The sequence below is a fragment of the Lissotriton helveticus genome, chromosome 9 (assembly GCF_964261635.1).
Source record: "Lissotriton helveticus chromosome 9, aLisHel1.1, whole genome shotgun sequence".
Taxonomy (NCBI): Eukaryota; Metazoa; Chordata; class Amphibia; order Caudata; family Salamandridae; genus Lissotriton; species Lissotriton helveticus.
Window position 1 is genome coordinate 778994078 of NC_136070.1, and position 20401 is coordinate 779014478.

Sequence of the window (20401 nt, forward strand, 5' to 3'; positions counted from 1 at the left end):
TCATCCCGAACCACATGTTGTTTTTGAATTTGACTATTTCACAAACTACTTGCTTTGGATTGGCTACGTCTAAAAAGTTAAATGCCCCTTCTATTCCTGATTTGGGGGGAATACACTACATGGTACAATCACACCGATAGGTCCCTTGATGAATTGCGGTCCCTAATTACAAATTCCTCCTTTAATATTTCCAGCTTGGATCCCAAAGGTTGGTTAGTATGGCAGAAAAGTTCAGATTCATGCCAACATCGTTTTCTGGGTGGCCCCTGGCTATACACAGGTTAGGGTGGATCCCTGTTTTTGAAAACGCCCATTCTGTTACTACCTATTCAGTAGGCAAATGATGTCAGAACTGGCCTAAACATTCCACTTTAGCATCAGTTAAACTTCATTTGTCCCGATTGACTGACGATGTTGATTTGAATGACTTTGTTAAAGGCCCTGTGGGAGGCAGGTCAAAAATATGGAGATACGCTATTTACAACAAAGGCTGGAAATTGGCCCAAATTGACGCTGCTTCTAGATTAAGAGCAATTGATCATGCTAATTTAGAAAAAGTGTTTGCAGTTGTTGATAATAGCATTAATACTTTTTCTTCCCGAATTTACACAATAGATAATATTGTTTCATCTGGTGTTGATATTGTACAAGATGAATGTCTGTTTTGTACCATGGTCAGAATCAATTACGTTCCATAATGCAGTTTTCTTGGACTTTACAAACTTTAAAATCTGGGAAAGTGCCTTGGCGCTACATGAATACCTCTTCTCTATTTTTACCATTTAATTTGACTGAAAAACAACAGTTCATGTCCATGAAGGATGCTGCATATTCACTTTTGCATATTGAAAAGTTGGAACCTTTACCTTTTTCTGTTGCCGAATCTAATTCAGCTGTATGGTTCATTCATGGGTTAATAACACTGCCTTTTCCCTTGTTTAAATTCAGTTCATGTATGAAACACTATGCCATAGGCAGGTATGAACCATTGGGAAGCGCCTATCTCCATGAAGTTTGGTCTTTCCCATTCACTAGGTGCCTGAGGGAGGGTAAAGAAGTTTATTTAAAGGGCGAGGAGTGTACTTCTACACCTGATCACTCACTGGTTTGCAAGAACATACGATTGCACGGCTCGTGTAACATGCAAGCGCCAAATTTAGCCTGCATTTCAAGAGGTAATCCAGTGCCAGCTGTAACACCAACTTTCACGCTTGGTAGATATTCACTTTTAAATAATGAAGATTGCTGCGGTATATTGGCAGGGATTCCGTAAATTTTGACCGTCTCCAAACGTGTAGTTTGTTGTAAAAATGTGCTTTTCCCGCCCCCGCATTGGAGATTTGATGTGTCCATCTGGCCTTCCATCCCGACCTTGAAAGCAGAGTACAACAAGATGAGTAGAATAAGGAATCTATTGTCCCAGAAAGAAGTCGCCCTTACTTCTTCCCGTGAAACATTTGCCCTTCATGTGTGCAAACACCCACACCGACGTGCATGCGCTTTTAAATACTGATCTCCCACTTCATTTCAGCGCTTTGATTCACACAATATTCAATGCCTCGTCAACAACTGGCTTGGTGCATTTTTTCAAAGTAGTAAGCTCTGGCCTTGTGACTTCATTTCAAACTATGGGGGATATTACCAACAAGAGGCGATAATTATCGCTAACCTAATTTAGCGGGAGTTTTTTTATCGCGGCGCATCGCTAGTATTTATCGCTGCTGCAGCGAGGTATTATCAATATGTCGCTAGTCGGCGATATTTCCCATTCAATGTGATAAAAGTAGGCGGTAGATCTAGCGTGACGTCGCTAACGCGACGCACGCTAGCGTGAAGAAAGGACTTTGGGCCAATCAGCGATAAATATCGCCAACTAATTGGCCCCAGGCTTACATATAACGCGTTAGCGACCTGAAAAACGCCCGCTAAGCCCAAAAAATTACCAAGCAAAATGCAGAACATTGTAGATGATGGTGAGCAACCAGAGACAAGTGCAGAGGGCAGAAACAACACCCAGGAAGGCCAGGCAGAGACCCAAGGAAAGGCCAAGAGGAACCCCAAGTTCAGTCCGATGGAGAACCAGGTACTGGTTGAAGAGGTGACGCAACACCAGCAGGAACTCTTCGTGAGTTCCACCGTCACCATGGCAAGGAAAAAGGAGATATGGCAGGACATCATGACTAAAGTCAATGCCGCGGGGGAGAGGAGGGCGTGGACGAGTGCAAGAAGTGGTGGCAAGATACCAAGAGCAAGACAAAAAAGAAACTGGGAGCCAACCTTAGGGCAGCGAGGGAGACTGGAGGCGGCGGACCAGCACCACAGGAGGAGCTGGAGGAGCAGGTGTCCCACGGCATCAGCGAGGAGACTGTTGTTGGAGTCGCAGGCCAGGATAGTGCTGATTTGGAACGCCCACAACAACACCAGGGTGAGCGTCAACCAGGGACGGGGGCAAGGGCTGGATGAGCACAGTGGCACACATGTACTATGAAAGTTGTTGAAAGGAGTTGGCCTAACGGCTAGGGCGCTCGACCTCGGACGTGGAGGAACTGGGTTCGAGTCTCGGTAACCACGCCAAACATCCTGTGATTCTGGGCAAATCACTTAATCTCCCCGTGCCTAAAATGAATGTGTGTCCGTCCTCATGTAACGTAACTGGTGCTATGTAAAGCGCTCTGATACCCAATTCGGTTTGGGTCTAGTTCGCGCTATATAAAACTCTGCAAAAAAAAAAAAAATCATTGTATTGCATACCCTCATGTACTGTACAACAAGTCCTGGATATCCCTGTGCATGCTGGCATAGGGACCACCATTCGCAAACAGCAACTCACACAACACACAGGGGCATATTATCAAGCCCCTCATTGCCGCGTCATTGGCACTTTTCTGCAGATAACATGGAGATATGTGCATCGCCCTATTATCAAGGCAGTGTTAAGTCAATTAACTGTGCTCAAAGCCATGTAAATTGATTTAAGGCTGCCTTTGTAATAGGGCCAATTTCACAATAAACTCATCGCGAAAGGGGCCGTGCAGTGCGTGTTGTGTTGTGCGTTCCACTGCAACACCCATTCACTTTGACGCTACCAACTATTATCAAGCTTGGTGACAACGGTGTCAACGCCAAATTTAAGAAAAGGAAAGTCCTGTCCTGAAGGTGGTGAAACGAGGAGAAATGCTTCATATCTCCTAGTTTTTGTTTCTACCATGTGTGCTGCCTTGTACAGCACACATGGAAAAAGCAAAATGCCATGGCTTGTTCATGTCCAGGAAGGTGTCCCTTCCTGTAGATAAACAAACAACTTTAAAAAAAAGCCAATTTGTTACTTACATCTGTGCTGCATAAAACACATGTAAGTTACAAAATGGCATTTAAGCTTTGTTTCTGTGCATGAAGGAACTCCTTCCTGAACATAAACAAACCTCCCTGCTCACAGACACCCTTGCACTCTGGTGCAAGGGTGCCTGTGCTGGCGATAAGTAGCAAAAACTACCACCATCGCAGGGGGAAACGCTAGGCTGCACCATATCCTTGGTAATATGGTGCAGCCTAGCGTTTCCGAGAAGCGTCGAGCCAAGATGGCTACCGCCTCTCTTTCCCACTTTGTTGATAATATGCCCCACAGGGCCATAGTAACAGGAATGATGCCAGTGTAATCGATGCATTAGCAGAAGAAACAGCTAAAAAAAAGCACTGAGGAGGGGCATTCCAATATGATTAATTAAATGTAAATAGTGGGCCAGGTGCACACCAGAAGCCTTTTTGCTATTTGAATACAATAGTGCATATCAGCAAGCACTGTTGTGTCGCAGAAGCAGCATCACCCTCATGAAAAAGCTAGTACAATGTTGGTGACACATTTCATATCATGGCCCATTGTGCCAGCCACACAGTACCTCAAATGTGCACCGAAAAGCTAGGCAAACATAGTCAAATCACAATGACAGAGCACCCCAATCAATCAATCAATTAGAGTACTTGTTAAGCGCGCTACTTACCCGTGAGAGTCTCAAGTTGCTAGGGGAGGGGGTGCCGCTACTGCTCGAAGAGCCAGGCCTTGAGGAGTCTTCTGAAGGCGAGTAGGTCTTGGGTCTGCCATAGGTGGGTAGGGAGGGTGGCGGCGAGGTAGGAGAAGGATCTGCCAGCCGGACGTTGTTATTTGGATGAGGGGGACATCGGCGAGGGCAAAGCTGGCGGAGCGGAGTTTGCGGGTGAGGGTGTAGAAGCTGATTCTGCTATTCAGGTAGGCTGGTCCGGCGCTGTGGAGAGCTTTGTGTGTGTGGGTGAGGAGCCCCAAGGTGATCCTCTTGTCGACGGGGAGCCAGTGTAGGTCTCTCAGGTGGGGGGTGATGTGGCAGTGGCAGGGACATTGACGAACAGTCGGGCGGAGGCGTTTATGATGTGTTGTAGACGTCGTAGGTGTTTGGCTGGAATTCCTGCGTAGAGTGCGTTGCCGTAGTCCAGTCTGCTGGTGACGAAGGTCTTTGACACTGTTCTTCTTGTTTTGCTCAGGATCCACTTGTAGATCCTGCAGAGCATGCGGAGGGTGTTGTAGCAGGAGGAGGAGACTGCGTTGACCTGTGTAGACATGGAGAGGGAGGAGTCGAGGATGAATCCTAGGTTGCGTGCATGGTTGGTGGGTTTCGGTGCTGTTCCCAGTGTGGTCGGACACCAGGAGTTGTCCCAGGCTGAGGGGTTGGCTCTGAGGATGAGTACCCCCATCTTGTCCAAGTTCAGCTACAAACGACTGTTCCTCATCCAGTCGGCGACGGCCTTCATTCCCTCGTGGAGGTTGGTTTTGGTGGTGTGCGGGTCATTGGTGAGAGAGAGGATGAGCTGGGTGTCGTCGGCGTAGGAGATGATGTTGAGGTCATGTTGGTGGGCCACTTGTTCGAGTAGGGCCATGTAGACGTTGAACAGCGTCGGGCTGAGGGATGAGCCCTGGGGGACGCCGCAGATGATGTCGGTGTCCTCGGATTGGAAGGGCGGGAGGCGGACACTCTGGGTTCTACCGGAGAGGAAGGACGTGGTCCAGTCAAGGGCCTTCTCTTGGATTCCGGCTCATAGGAGGCGTGTGTTTAGAGTGCGATGGCAGACCGTGTCAAAGACGGATGACAGGTCCAGGAGGATGAGGGCTGATGTTTCGCCGTTGTCCAGTTGGCGCCTGATGTCTACTGTGGCGGCGATGAGGGCTTTCTCAGTGTTGTGGTCTCGTCGGAACATGGACTGGGTCGGGTCCAGGATGTTGTTGTCTTCCACGTGGCAGCCCAGTTGCATGTTGATGTTGTTCTCGGTGAGCTTCGCTGGGAATGGGAGCAGAGAGATGGGCTGGAAGTTCTTGAGGTCCTTGGGGTCCGCCTTGGGCTTCTTGAGGAGGGCGTTGATTTTGGCGTGTTTCCAGCTTTCCAGGAATGTTGCTGTTCCGTAGTTGGGGTGTGATGGCAGTGTCTGCTTCGTTTAATACATGGTGTGGGCACGGGTCTGACGGAGAGCCTGAGTGGATGGAGTTCATGACCTTGTGGATCTTGTCGTAGTTGACGTTGGACCAGGAGGTCAGGTGGTTGGTGCTGGTGGTGTTCACAGGGGAGGTGGATTCTGGCCTAGTTGGGGCGTTTGTCGTGTTGAAGCTGTTATGGATGTCAGCGATCTTGCGTTGGAAGAAGATGGCTAGTGAGTTGCACAGTCCTGGTGAGGGAGGTATGTTGTTGGTGTTGGCGCTGGGGTTGGAGAGTTACTTTAAGATGCTGAAGAGCTCCTTGTTCTCGTGTGCGTTGTCATCCAACCGGTCTTTGAAGGAGGATCCCTTGGCTAATCTGATGAGGTGGTGATGTCTGCAGATGGCGTCCTTGTTGGCTGCATGGTTGTCCGGAGTGCGTTTGTGGAGCCATATCTTCTCCAGTTTCCGGCATGCAAGTTTGAAGGTCTGGAGCTCATCGGTGAACCAGGTGGCTCTCTTGCTGGTGTGGTTGTTGGAGAGTTTCTTGAGTGGGGCGAGGGTGTTGGTGCAGTCATCTATCCACTGTCTGAGGTGGCGGGCTGCGGTGTCTGGGTTGGTGGAGTTTGTGGGTGGGTTGTGGGTGAGGGTGGTGATCAGCTGGTCTTCGGTGACTTTGCTCCAGCAGTGGCGAGGTAGCTTTTGGGTGCGGTGGTGCGTGGTTGGTTTCATTGAATGGGAAATGGATTCAGCGGTGGTCAGTCCAGTGTAATTCGGTGGTGTGGTCGAAGGTGACGTGTGTACCTGTGGAGAAGATGGGGTCCAGCGTGTGTCCAGCGGCATGGGTGGGTGGGGTGACGAGTTGTCTGAGGCCGTGGTTGTCCAGGTTGTCGATCAGGGTGGCGGAGTTGGTGTCGTTGTTGTTCTCGAGGTGGAAGTTCAGGTCCCCGAGGAGGATGTAGTCTTTGGAGGCGAGTGTGTGGGTGCTGGCGAGGTCGGCGATGGAGTTGCTGAATTGAGCTTGGGGTTCCGGGGGGTCTGTAGATGAGTATTCCTCTGAGGGTGGTGTTGCGGTTGGTGTGGATCCGGAAGTGCAGGTGTTCGGAGATGTTGAATATGTTGAATATGTTACCTGCGTGGGTGGCGACCTTGAGGGTGGAGTTGTGGACGATGGCTATACCTCCTCCGGTTCCGTTGGTGCGATCCCTGCAGGTGATCTTGTAGCCATCCGGGATGGCTATGGCGATGTCGGGCGCAAAGGAGTTGTTCCACCATGTCTCGATCAGGATGGCCATGTCTGGGGTGGAGTTGTCGAGCAGATCCCAGAGCTCTACAGCGTGTTTGCGTGTGGAGCGGGTGTTGAGGAGTATGCATCGGAGGTTGTTGGGTCCAGTCCTTGGAGGTTTGATGGTACTGTCACAGGTGAAGCAGCAGGTGTGGCAGGAGAAAGGTCAGTGAGTCCGTTTTAGGGCAGCTTGGATGCCGTGTTGTTTTGGACGGGGTTGAGTGTGTGGAGGGTGCCTGCATCGTAGTGGAGTCTGGTGTTGTGGCGTTTGCGGGGTCCAGGGGTTCTGGCGCTGGGCTCAGTCCAGGTGCAGATGGGATTGCCTTTGTTGCGCCTTCGGCACGCCAGCTGCGCACCCGCTGTGCGGCCTCCATAAGAGGGGGATAGAGAGGGTGGAGCAGCTGGGAGGCGGGAGCAGGGTGTCCAATGGGGAGCAGGGGGGTGGGTCCGCAGGGACGTAGCGGCGGGAAGGAGCGGAAAACGGCAGCAACGCAGGCGGGTGGCAGGGAGCAGGCCCGAGGGAGTTGGCAATCCGTGTGGTGGCAGGGGGAGCAACCTGCCTGCATGCAGGGTCAGAGTGCATCTGCAAAACAGACAGTCGCACAACAAGGTTACATGTAGAACATTTACAAAATGGCCCCCTTGCAACATCACCATGCACATACAGATTGACTGCACAACTACACATGTCACTCGGATGCCACATTGTGGATGTGCAGGAAATGTCAATGTCCCTGCGCACAATCAGGCATGCCTTCACCAACTTCTGCACACCTGCAGCATTGCCCACATATGTCTTAGTAGTGTCCAAGTTTGTGCAAGCATTGCCAGCCTGACACATACACACTTGCCTGCAGACTACTCAAGCACTTGTACCCAATGTCACCTGTGTGCCAATGTCCGAGGCGCCATGCCTAATTGTGCACATGAACATCAACATACACAGTGCATTCCCATTGTGCCGTCAGAGTAGCATGTGTCTGTGTGCACACAAATCAAACGTGTGTGGTGATTATCAAAATAGAAAATTAAGACAACACCAGCAATCTCAAGTAATGTGCGTCCAGGCCGATCCATGAGATGTGTGGCCACATTACCCAGATAGGTGACAAAATCATCCCTGCCTTGCAGTAGAAAAATGCACGTAAAGTGGTGGCAAGAGGAGTGATGAAATCCCCCATTGAATTGCATCCAAGATTCAGTGTATGGTGTGAGCCTAGTCTCATTTGTGGGCCTATCAACAACAAATTGCAGACAGTGACGTACAAAGGCCTGTATTACCTTAGTAGTATGTAAAACCTCATTCCACTGACGTCCTCATTCCACTGTCTTGCAAAGTCCACATAAACTCACCTGGGACACATGCATGGACTTGCAGAAAATATACTATTCATTGACAATCGCACAGCAAACTCCTCCACTTCCCTTGGCTCTGACACTCACAATGCCATGTTCCTATGTACAATTTCAAATGTGCAACATTGTGCTGTGCAACTCTGTGCACCCCACTTCATATGTTGTGCGTCAACAATTAGATGTCAATAGACTAGGCCGTGCCCAATCCTACCTAATCTGTCAACCATGCAAGGTAACTGATCCCACAGCTAAGGTTTACTGGACACTATACATGCAGCAGAGTAACAGGTCTCATCCATAGTCACATATACAGGGATTATTCCACAGATGGCATGAGTAGCATACAATGTATCAAGCTCCACATCCTGCATCCTCCCTAACATTATTGTAAGCAGTAATAAATTCAACAGTAATTATTCATACAAATTTAACTTAACAAATACTACACTAATCCCTACAGCTAACACTATATCTAAAATACCTGAACACATATTAAACTAAACTACACATGTAATACTAACTATCCACTACTACACATACTAAAAAAGGACATCAACCCCCCACCCAAAGATAAAAGAAACTTAGCCCCAACACTATCTTAACCTATCCTATAAATATTTTACACTACAAAACTAACTATACCTATTCTAAAAGAATCTATATCTAATTACAACAAACACTAACTACACATCTAAAAAATATGAACATTGTGGGAATGCAGAAGAGGGGTGTGGGGGATAACATCGGAATGTTCATGGAAGTTCAAATTTCTGCCGGATCTCATGGATTTGCCGGTTTAGGTATAGCAACTCGTTCCTGACCTCCAAAACCAACTTATTGTTCCTCTGCTGTTCTTTCCATATCAACATCAGTGCCTCGGTCATTTGAGGCAGAGTGGTGGGTGGGACAAGATCCTGGCTGGTTGGGGGTTGACCTTTCCCTTGGCTAGTTGTACTTGGCACTGGCACTTGGCTGCTGTTTGATGGAACCGGCAACAGGCTGCTCGTTGATGGGACCGGCACCTGGCTGCGAATGCTAGTGTGGCTGTCTGCAGGTGTCAATTGTAAGCTCAGCCTACATGCACAGGAACAAGACTGGGACACCCCTACTAACAACTAGGGGCCATATTATCAAGAAAGGGCAATACATTATCGCTGCTTTCATCGGCAGGAAACTGCAGTTAAAGCGGCGATAATGTGCTTGATAATAGGCCCTTGTGAATTCCCATAGAAGCCCAGGTTAACACCAGAACCTGGGATTCTATGGGAATTCACAAGGGCCTATTATCAAGCCCATTATCGCCGCTTTAGCGGCAGTTTCCTGCCATTGAAAGCGGCGATAATGAATCGACCTTTCTTGATAATATGGCCCCAGATTTTGCATGCAACACGCATCACACATGAAACAAGGTCGTGCTATGAATGCAGACGTTAGCACTAAGTGGATTAACTCACTCAACCATCACTATACAATGTCTGCCTTTTGGACCCTGCGAGGGACATATATCTTGTAACCCTTCATCCCACTCATGTGTGTCTTGTAACCCATAATCACACTGTCTATTAGATGACAACACAAGTGCGTTCACAACGCAAACAGATCAAATGCATTACACATAGCAATGGTACCCTGGGGTCATGAGGTTATGGTATTGCCAAGGCCAAAGTCCTACTCACAGAGTGTTTGAGAGCCACGCATAGCCAAATCAATTTGAGATCAGATGATGCAGAGTGAAAGCATGCTCACTGAGGGGCATATTAGCATCAAAGTGGCGAAGAGCGGTGTCAGCCGCCTTGGCTTAACGCCTCTCTTTGCCACTTAGGATACCAAGGATATAGTGCAGCCTAGCGTTTCACCCTACAATGGCAAAAAGTCTTACAACTTAACGCCAGCGCAGGCAGGGAAGGTTTGTGTATGTACAGGAAGGAGTTCCTTCCTGCACATAAACAAAGCTTAAATGCCATTTTGTAACTTACATGTGTCCTGCTTTATGCAGCACACATGTAAGTTACAAATTGGCATTTCATAAAAGATGTTTAATTAGGTACAGGAAGGGACACCTTCCTGTACATAAAGAAACCATGCCATTTTGCTACTTCCATGTGTGCTGCACAAGGCAGCACACATGGGAAAAGGTACAACTAGGAGAAATTAAGCATTTCTCCTTGTTTTGCCACCTTAATAACAGGTCTGACCTGCTCTTAAATTCTGCACTGCCACCTATTATCGCCAAGCTTGATAATAGGTGGCAGCGTCGAAGTGAATGTGTGTTGCGGTGGAACTTCCACCGCAACACCCACTGCATGGCCCCTTTCACGATGAGTTCATTACAATGAGTTACATTGTGAAAGGGGCCCTGTTACCAAGGTAGTGTTAAGGCATTAACGTTTCTTTCAGCCACGTTAATTGACTTAACGCTGACTTGGTAATAGGGCAATGCAGATATCGCCCCGTTATTGGCAGAAAAGTGCCAATAACCTGGCGACAAGTGGCTTGTGAATATGCACACAGATGCTTGTTGTGTGATGCCACCAATTGTGACCGGGAGTCTGTAGACATGATCCAGAGACAAGCATGGATCGTCACCACAGACACAGCCCGAGCAAAACACTGCAGTGCACTAATATGCAACTGCAAATGACATACACATCCATTTAATGTGTTGGCAACATTACGTTTCCACTTGTCACTTTGAGCCACACACTGCCACCACTGTGAAGCTGCAATGCAGCATATCTTTGGATTTCACTGTGCCAACATGTCTACGCTTACATGGCGTGAACCGCACTGCTTCCTGGTGCACAATGCAACAGCCACTGCACGCACATTGGACGATACACACAGCATGGTAGTGTGCCTTATTGACCATGCAGTGCTACTCACCAAGTGTGAAAATCAAGGAGTGTATTGCCTGCATAATTTTTATATCATTGACTAGCTAGCTAGAATCTGTGCTATATGTCATGCGCAGGGATTTAAAGCTGTATCATTGTCTCTTGATGGCCAAAGGCACAACTGAGAATGATATACGTTGCCCCACATCCAAATACCAATTTGCAGACAAATCAGATTCACCAAATACATCTGCACATTGTGGCAGAGTGACATGCGGTACACACCCATATGGCCAAACAACCACGTGTACCATTCGGTAATGACATTCATGACACCACAACATGGCAATTTCAAATACCAATACCCTGCAGCCCCGCCCCCTCCACGCCCATTCGCCCCACCCATCCCTTGCCTCCCGCCTCCCAGCTGCTCCTCCCTCCCCACCTCCCCATATATGGGGGCCGCGCGCAGCGGGCGGCCGCTGGTGCGCCTTAGGCAAGCCCGTCTGCGCCTGTCCTCGCCTGGACCACACCCAGCGCCAGAACCCCTGGCCCCCACACGAGCCATGAAGACCACCTCCGTTACGACGCCAGAATCCTCATCGCTCTCAACCCAGGAAGGACCCACACCTGCTGCAAGGCCGCCCCTTCACCTGCCGGAACTGCAGCTTCTCCTGCCTCAAAAGCGCCAAGACGCCTGCCACGACAGAACCCATCCAGATTAAATGCATCCTGATCAACACCTGCTCCGCACACAAACAGGCCGTCGAACTCTGGGACCTACTCGACACCGCATAACCGGATGTCGCCTTCCTCACCGAGACCTGGATGAACGAAGCCTCCTCGCCAGGCATCGCCATAGCCATCCCAGATGGGTACAAGATCACCCGCAGAGACTGCACCAACAAGGCCGGAGGAGGAATCGCCATCGTCCACAAAAACACCCTCAGGATCTCAACAAACACCAACGACACCCTCAGCACCGCCGAACACATGCACTTCCAGATCCACACGGACCCCAAGACCACCCTAGAAGGCACCCTCGTCTACAGACCGCCTGGACCCCGGCCTCAATTCTGCGACTCCATCGCCTACCTCATCCGCTCGCACGTGCTGACTTCCACCGACTACATCCTCCTCGGAGACCTGAACTATCACCTGGAGAACAACAATGACAACAACTCCTCCACCCTGATCTACAACCCTGCCAACCTCGGACTGAAACAGCTCGTCACAACGCCGACCCACATCGCCGGCTACACGCTAGATGCCATCTTCTCCTCAAGCCCCCACGTCACCTTCAGCCATGCCTCAGAACTCACCTGGACTGACCACCACTGCATCCACTTCTCCTTCCGAAAACCCATCACACACCACCGCACCCTACAGACCCCCCGCCGCTGCTGGGGCAAAGTCACCGAAGAACAACTACAGACAAGCCTCGCACTCAATCCTCCGATTAACCCCACCAACCCAGATGAGGGAGCACTCACCCTCGAACGCTGGATGGACGACTGCGCTAACACCGTAGCCCCGCTGAAAAAACCCACCAACAGAGACACCAGCAAAAGAGTCAGCTGGTTCACCCCGGAATTCCTCGACTCTAAACGCACCTGCCGTAAATTGGAGAATATGTGGCACAACCACAAGACACCAGACAGCCACGCTGCCCACAAAGACGCCATCCGCAACCACCACCACCTCATCAGGACTGCCAAAAGGACCTCCTTCACAGACCGCCTTGACAACAACGCACACAACAGCAAGGAGCTCTTCACAATCGTGAAGGAACTCTCCAACCCCAGCTCCAGTGCCAACGACATCCCACCATCGCAAGCCCTGTGCGACTCCCTCGCCACCTTCTTTCACCGAAAAATCACCGAAATCCATGACAGTTTCAAACCCCGGATGACTGCTGCAGACCTCCCCGCACCGGACCCACTGCACCCCACCGCCCACAACACCCGGACAACCTGAGCCAACGTGAGCATCGAGGACACCATCAAGACCATGGGCACAATCCACTCCAGATCCCCGTACGACCCTCTCCCGCACCACGTCTTCAACAAAGCCAGCAACTCCATCGCACCCCACCTGCACAAAATCATCAACCTTTCCTTCGAGACCGCCACTTTCCCTGAGAACTGGAAGCACACAGAGATCAACGCCCTACTGAAGAAACCCAAGGCGGATCCAAGCGACCTCAAGAACTTCCGGACCATCTCCCTGCTTCCATTCCCAACAAAGGTCATCGAGAAGATAGTTAACACCCAGCTCACCCGTTACCTCGAAGAAACAATATCCTGGACCCCTCCCAATCAAGATTCCGCAGCAACCACAGCACGGAGACCGCACTCATTGCTGCCACAGACGACATCAGGATCCTTCTAGACAAAGGCGAGACGGCAGCCCTCATCCTCCTGGATCTCTCCGCCGCCTTAGACACCGTCTGCCACCACACACTACGCATGCGACTCCAAGACGCAGGGATCCGGGAGAAAGCCCTGGACTGGAGCACCTCCTTCCTCTCTGGCAGAACTCAGAGAGTCCGCCTCCCCCCGTTCCGGTCCGAGGCCTCCAAGATCATCTGCGGCGTCCCTCAAGGATCCTCCCTCAGCCCGACGCTGTTCAACATATACATGCAAAAACAACAATTGATGGACAGAATGCAGAACAATGTCATACATTCACCCCAGTACAGAGATCAGGGCCTTAATCCATCGTTTTTTTGCACTCCACACCACCCCAGGTCAGACATGGCCATTATGCAAATCAGCCTTGACCCTGTGCCTCATGGGAACAGTCCAGCCCGAACTGCCAAGCCATGTCTTTCCTGGACCGGAATCAAGCATCCAAGGACCAGTTTCTGGCTATCAGCCTTCATCAGCCTGGATAGCTTGACTCCAGTGGTGTGGAGAGCATGGGACTCACGTCTGAGCATACCCATCCCACTCGGGGTGACAAATGCAAAAACAACAATTGATGGACAGAATGCAGAACAATGTCATACATTCACCCCAGTACAGAGATCTGGGCCTTAATCCATCGTTTTTTTGCACTCCACACCACCCCAGGTCAGACATGGCCATTATGCAAATCAGCCTTGACCCTGTGCCTCATGGGAACAGTCCAGCCCGAACTGCCAAGCCATGTCTTTCCTGGACCGTAATCAAGCATCCAAGGACCGGTTTTTGGCTATCAGCCTGGATAGCTTGACTCCAGTGGTGTGGAGAGCATGGGACTCACGTCTGAGCATACGGACTCGCTTCTAACCTCGGAACTAGTGTGACGGCGTCGGCAATTGCAGATCTCTCCTTATGGGCTCACGGGGCCAGTCCTCACAATCAAATATCGGGCGACATTTTGGACCTATACTGATAGTTACTCTTAGGAAGGATATACATATTTGAAAATCGGCGCTTCAGGCGCACTCTCCTCGTTATCACGTAGAGACCTCAACACAGGACGCTGTCATCTCAAGATTGACCATTCATTTTTTCAATTCATCCCCTGACGAAGGGTTCAATTTGAACCCGAAATGCATTGGGATTTTGGACATCAACCTTAACATTGTTTTCATTAATACATTTCTTTCATGTACAATTTTCAAGTGGTTACTATTGGTATTCTAACTATGTGGTTATTGAACATTGTTAGTTATACACAGAAACCTGTGTATGTATGAATGTAAAAAACACATTCACATGTTACTTATGTTTTCTTAAAAATACAAGAGGCATTTGAAATAAATGTCACTTGCTCATGCAGTAGTACATTTGCAGATTCAACTTGTGTTTATTGCATATAAGGCCCACGGCCCATTTGTTGTGCCCCTAGTAGTCCTGGGTTTTCCCAGGGCTTATATTTACACAGTTATTACTGCACATGACCCATGTACAGGGGCTGTGTAGGTACAGTCCTGCTTCTCATGGACTTGAGCGTTTGTCACACTGTGTTCTGTCCTGCACATAGGTCACACACACAATGGCTCTGCTCCGATCTGCACAGTTACCATTACTGAACACACACATGGCATCCTGCACACAGTCTTTTCCCACATCTCTTCGACTCACTACACCCTTGATGGACTTATGCATGCAAAGACCCTCTGTGCCTTGCCACCCTTACTGCTGAGCGTCACACGGGAGACCTCCTTCCCATATGTAGTCTTCACAGCGCAAATATGTGTTCACACCTCAATTACAACGTGACTACTCACTCCAACTGGCACTTGATGGTGCTATACAATAAGGGATATTTGGATTGACTACTCACACACCTACTCTACTGTTGCACACAATGTGTTTGGAAGAGGTAGTCCTTCCAATCCTAAGTAATGTAAATCATGCGCAATTTCTTTTGGCTAATGACATTGTCTGTAACACGTTGTCACAGTATCACAGTTATGAAACAGTATGTAGATGTCATATACACTTTTCACACACGTTACTTACTAACATACCTACGTTTTGTCATGTAAAATAATGGGTTTAGTACTTACCACCCTGTAGACCAGGCATCACTCCGGTGTAATGCAGCAGGTCCGCCTCACGCGCCAGCATGTCTTGCCAGCGGTGCTTCCACTGGCGCACGTTGCAGGCAACTCCGAAGTATCGCTCCATCTGGACCCTCACACGCTCCCAGTGCACCTTCCTCAGCGACACACTGTACCCCTGCAGGATCTGTCCCCCAGCCTGCAACATCAATGGCAGGTAAAACTTTACCAGCCACAGGAACCTCCCCAATGCCCCCTCACTCATCCTCCCTGACATTCCCACACCCGGCATCTCCCTGCCCCCTGTAACCCACTTACGACTAATAAATAATAACCCACTTTACTTACTCTAAATTACTAACTCACTAACCCCACACAAACACCACAAAACTGAGGACAGTAGACACACAAACAATAGAAAACAATAAAAACAGACCAAACAGACACTTCTGACAGCACACAGCACCACTCTCCAAAACCAACACCAGCAACCACTATACACCTCCTCCTCTCAGCACATTCACAAGCAATGTGCTGAAAAGGGAAAGTGAAAGTCAATACCACACCCCTGTGACAGGAATCAGTAATACATCACTTCCTGTGTGTTAGCGGACAAAATATAGCTATAGCGAGGAAAACAGGCCGCAAAGGTTTACATATTAAAAATGATATGTGAATGCGGCCGTTTTTGGAAATGCGAAAAAAAAATGCACGCTGATAGGTCACAAAGGGCCCAATGGTGAAACTGTATGCTACAGTGGTGTTTCATCATGGTGATGTTTAAAAGTATGCCTGGACGTTATTGGAATCACTTTAAGACCATTTTAATATATGTTACTGTTTATATTTTTTATTTTTCATGTACATTTAATGCATTGCGTTTTACATGAAACAGCAGCATGCAGTTGTTGAAAGGCAACACACATTAGGGGAGATCTTAACTCCAACAAACATACATCATGGGGCTGATTTACACGTCCCTTGCACCTGTTTAAGTCCACAATTGCGTCCCTTTTTGTGAGGCAGCGGCGGCGCAAAGGATGCGCAATGCAGGGGGGTATCCACAAGGTCATGCATCAGTGAGATATGTAAAGTCCCAAAGCCCGGGGCCAGAAGGAGGCATTCATGCACAGGAGGTGGTGTTCCGGCGGTGGAACGCCTCATAAAAGTGGCTGATTTAAATCTGCTAGATTCCAGTCACTCACTTTTGGTCCCATGCTGCGTCAGATCCCTGCGCTTGCTTGGAGCAGGCGTAAGGATTGATGCAGCATTGGAAAAAAAGGCCTCCCAGGATCAAGGGCTGCGTTGCACTTGCAAACCCACTCCAGCAATGCTATACATTTACAGCAGAGATGGCTCACACATCGTTTCTGTTTGCGGCACATGTTGCGCCGCATTGTATATGCGGCACATCCATGCTGGCTGAGGCGTTGTGCACAATAACTGTGGCATCCCTGCTGACATGCAGGGCTGCACCAGTTATCGTAAATTTGCCCCTTAATGTCTGACACTGTGGGCCTTAGGAGACATGTAGGATGCCATGACGTAATGCAAGCAACCATATCATAGTAATAGCGGCTAGCTGGATGCATAGAAACTCCCATAGTGGAATCCTGGAGTCAGAATGGTTGATAGGCAGGCAGAAAGGCCCTATGACACCAGGACACGTATCAGCATTCCATGACTCTGTCCCTACTAAGGACGTGGGTGGTGCGTTGATATGGCAGTCTGTAATCCATTAGCTCTACAGCATGAATCAAAAGCGGAACAAAGAGGAGCCAACCACTAGGGAGGAGGGGAGGATAGGAACAGTATCGTGGGGAAGGATGAGCATATGTGACGAAGGCTCACAAATGACGCCCGATTGCCAGTGTCAATTAACATCACAGGGCATATCATCAAGCATGGTGTTAACATAATCTCCACTCAAGTGGCCGTTTCCTTGTGCTGAAGCAGAGCCATTTAGCAATGTCCTCATGCAAGTAGGGCACTGTGAGCTTTTTGGAAAGGTCTATAGCTAGTGGAAAACCAGAAAACGAAAAGGTGAAAGGGTAAATGTTATTATTTGACTAGCCCACTATCTTTGATACTAAAACACCAGATATTTAGATCTGTTCTGATATATTTTATTTATCACATATATATATTTTTTATACACATTGTTTTCCTTTTTTTTGGTATTTTTATCTTCAATTTATAAACATTTTGAAAAAATTATAAGTAAACATTTTGTGGATACATTTCGTAGTGTTTGATAATCACATTGATATTTTCAGTGGTATTGACAAACAAATTTAAAATTTACATAGCCAGCACATGGACGAGCAATTAACAGAGAGCGATGGAGGCAACGTGGTAGGTAGCACACAAGCAAAGCGGTGGGTGACACTACGCGCGTTTCGGCATGGGAAGCCTTCATCAGGTGACCCGTCTTTGGCAAGAAGAAAGTGGCTCAAAATGAGGAGAAATCAGACATAAAAGCACATAATTCATCAGAGACTCGAATATCGATATTAAAGGGTGATGATCTATTGATGTAAAGGGAAAGGCATAATGTGCAATTCTCAAATAAATGTGTTGATGGTGTACACAGGTGGTTCTATGATAGTAACTGATGTCTTGTTCTGGATGGATTCTTGTTCTTGAAATAATGTACCACGATGGAAACCGGAGGCCAGGAGAAGATATTTATATACGGGATCAAAGACCCGTCTGATCTCAAATCGAATATGGCCCCACTTTTCTTTATAGCTTTGCAGCGTCTCGCCACCAAAGTAGGGCACTGTGAGACCATCATGTACCAATACAACGTCACATACGCAAAAACATCACATTTGTCACCATTTGGCAAAATATATGTCCTCCCTTACAAATCAGTAGGATCTGACATTGTCCTGCTGCCTGAAAGTTAAATGAGCTACTGCATGATTGTTGATGACAAACACTGATGTTATTTCTCTCCCATATCACATTTCAGAGGGCGAGACAGCACCTCCTGAACAGCATCCTGGCCTAGAACCCGCTGATGACTCCGACGCATATGCGAACATGAACATCGACACCCTGCAACTCCTGCTCCACGACCTCAACTCGCCAGCCTCCGGTGCCGGGCAACCCAGCAGCCCTCTGCAAACCCCACCCCCTGCTCACACCAACGAGCAGCAGGCACCTACCGCCCCAGCTAGTTCCCAGGAGTCAGATCCCACCACCCGCGCCTACCAACTGCGGATCATCGAGCTCCAGGTGGGGTTTCAGCAAATGGCAGACCAAATTGCGGGCCTACGTGGGTGTCTCAGTCCCATTAGGGACTGCATGCAGACACTCACAGACACCCACAGCCCCTTCAATGCTCTCCAGCGGTCCATGGCTGACATTGCTGGAGTCATGATCGAGAGGCAACAGTCACTGTCTGCTCAGGGTGGCTCCAGCAGTGTCAGCCAGGATCTGGCCAAAATCCACCTGATCATGGAGAGCATGGAGCAGATGCAGGCCCAAGATTTGGCTGCCAGGGCTGCCCACATGCGCCAGGTTGCTGGGATCTATAATGCCCTGCACCTGCGTGTTGCCTCCTTGCTGCCACAGGGTTTGAAGCAGATGGATGCTGCTGCGGCCTCCAAATCCTTATCTCCAACACCTGGTGTGTCAGTGCCTCACAGGGCTGCACCCACAACACCAACTGAAACCTGTGAGGCACATGACACACAAGGCGATGGAGATGAGGATGACAGCGCATTTCTGCAGAGGAGGAAGCGGTAGCATCCCTCTGTACCAAAGCCCCAGTTTCTTGTGTCTTGCTGTGCTCAGTATTGTGCCACACATGCACTTCTTGCACTTACTTCCCCTGTCCCTTGGAACCTCCTTGGACTGCCATATCACCCCATTCCTTGCCACTTCAACCAGCCTGTGGACTGAACTATGACTCTTCCCATGGCCCTGTTAACATCAATGATCTCTATCTGGCCCTCCAACGGGCACCCTCTGCACTTGTCCTATATGCTCACCAAATTTGTAAATAAATAATACTTGAATCACACATATGTGCTTTTGTCAAATGATGTCAAGGTACAAACTTGGCAAATAGGGTCTGAGGACTGATACATCCAGAAGGTACACCAATGTAAATACGAGCAGTGTACATGTCTAAACAGATCCGGAGATGGTGAAAAATAGGTTGATATGTGTAGACATGTGTTGCCACCATTGCACCAATGCAATGGTATAACAAGGTCACGATGTCAATAGCCCATCAGGCAAGGTAATGTATCCGGCATGCCATTGAGCTAGTATTAGCAAAATGTGATAGGACAACGCCCTCTGTTCCATGTTTGCATACAGCGAGGCAAGTACTACTGGCCTGATGTCTAGTATGCCATGCACTGCTACATACCAGTGTTTGATCTCTATTTTGATGTCCAAGAATTTAAAGGGTACCCCCAGTCTGACCCCTATTTGTTCCACTCCTGCATACACTGAGTATCCCATGGCATCCCACTGTCACAGCCAACGACGATGTAGATGTGGCATTTCAGGTTTTAGACACATGAATTTCCTGTAGCTGCGCTGGCTCTCTATGGTGTTGTTTGAGATAGGAGAAAAATTACTAACCACATGATGGAGTGTGTATGCCCCGCACTTTCCATGTGCCCCTTTTGAGGGAGGTCATAGTAGGTGAAGAGTGTAATCAATTAGAGAGCACATGTGCATGTATACGTTGCAACAATTAAATGTGGTCGCAGTGTTGCCTACCATGGCACTGAAAGTTTGAAAGTTGACCTTCTACAGATGTTAGATGGCAATACAAACAGTTCCAAAAGCATAAGTGATTACAATAGGGCAAATTTGCAACAGTCAATCAACCAAACCTTGTACAAAGGCAACATTCACACAATGACAGAGGTGTGTGTGCAACACACCACATTATGGACCAAGGATATGCAAGTGTCTTGATTGGTTCTTGTGGAGTTCACAGCTGACAGACAGTTGCAAGTGGGCATGCG

At 48.7% G+C, this 20401-nt stretch overlaps 1 protein-coding gene across 1 annotated transcript in view; it reads left to right on the top strand.

The window, feature by feature from the left end:
- The window catches only part of LOC144781862 (myb-related transcription factor, partner of profilin-like), a 256283-nt gene extending 236859 nt beyond the window's left edge, over positions 1 to 19424 (top strand). The window contains exon 3 of the mRNA XM_078660904.1: positions 18382 to 19424. Coding sequence (XP_078517030.1) covers positions 18382 to 19160 — 779 coding nt within the window. The 3' untranslated portion in view covers positions 19161 to 19424. The remainder of the gene's footprint in view (positions 1 to 18381) is intronic.
- Positions 19425 to 20401: the final 977 nt, after the last annotated feature.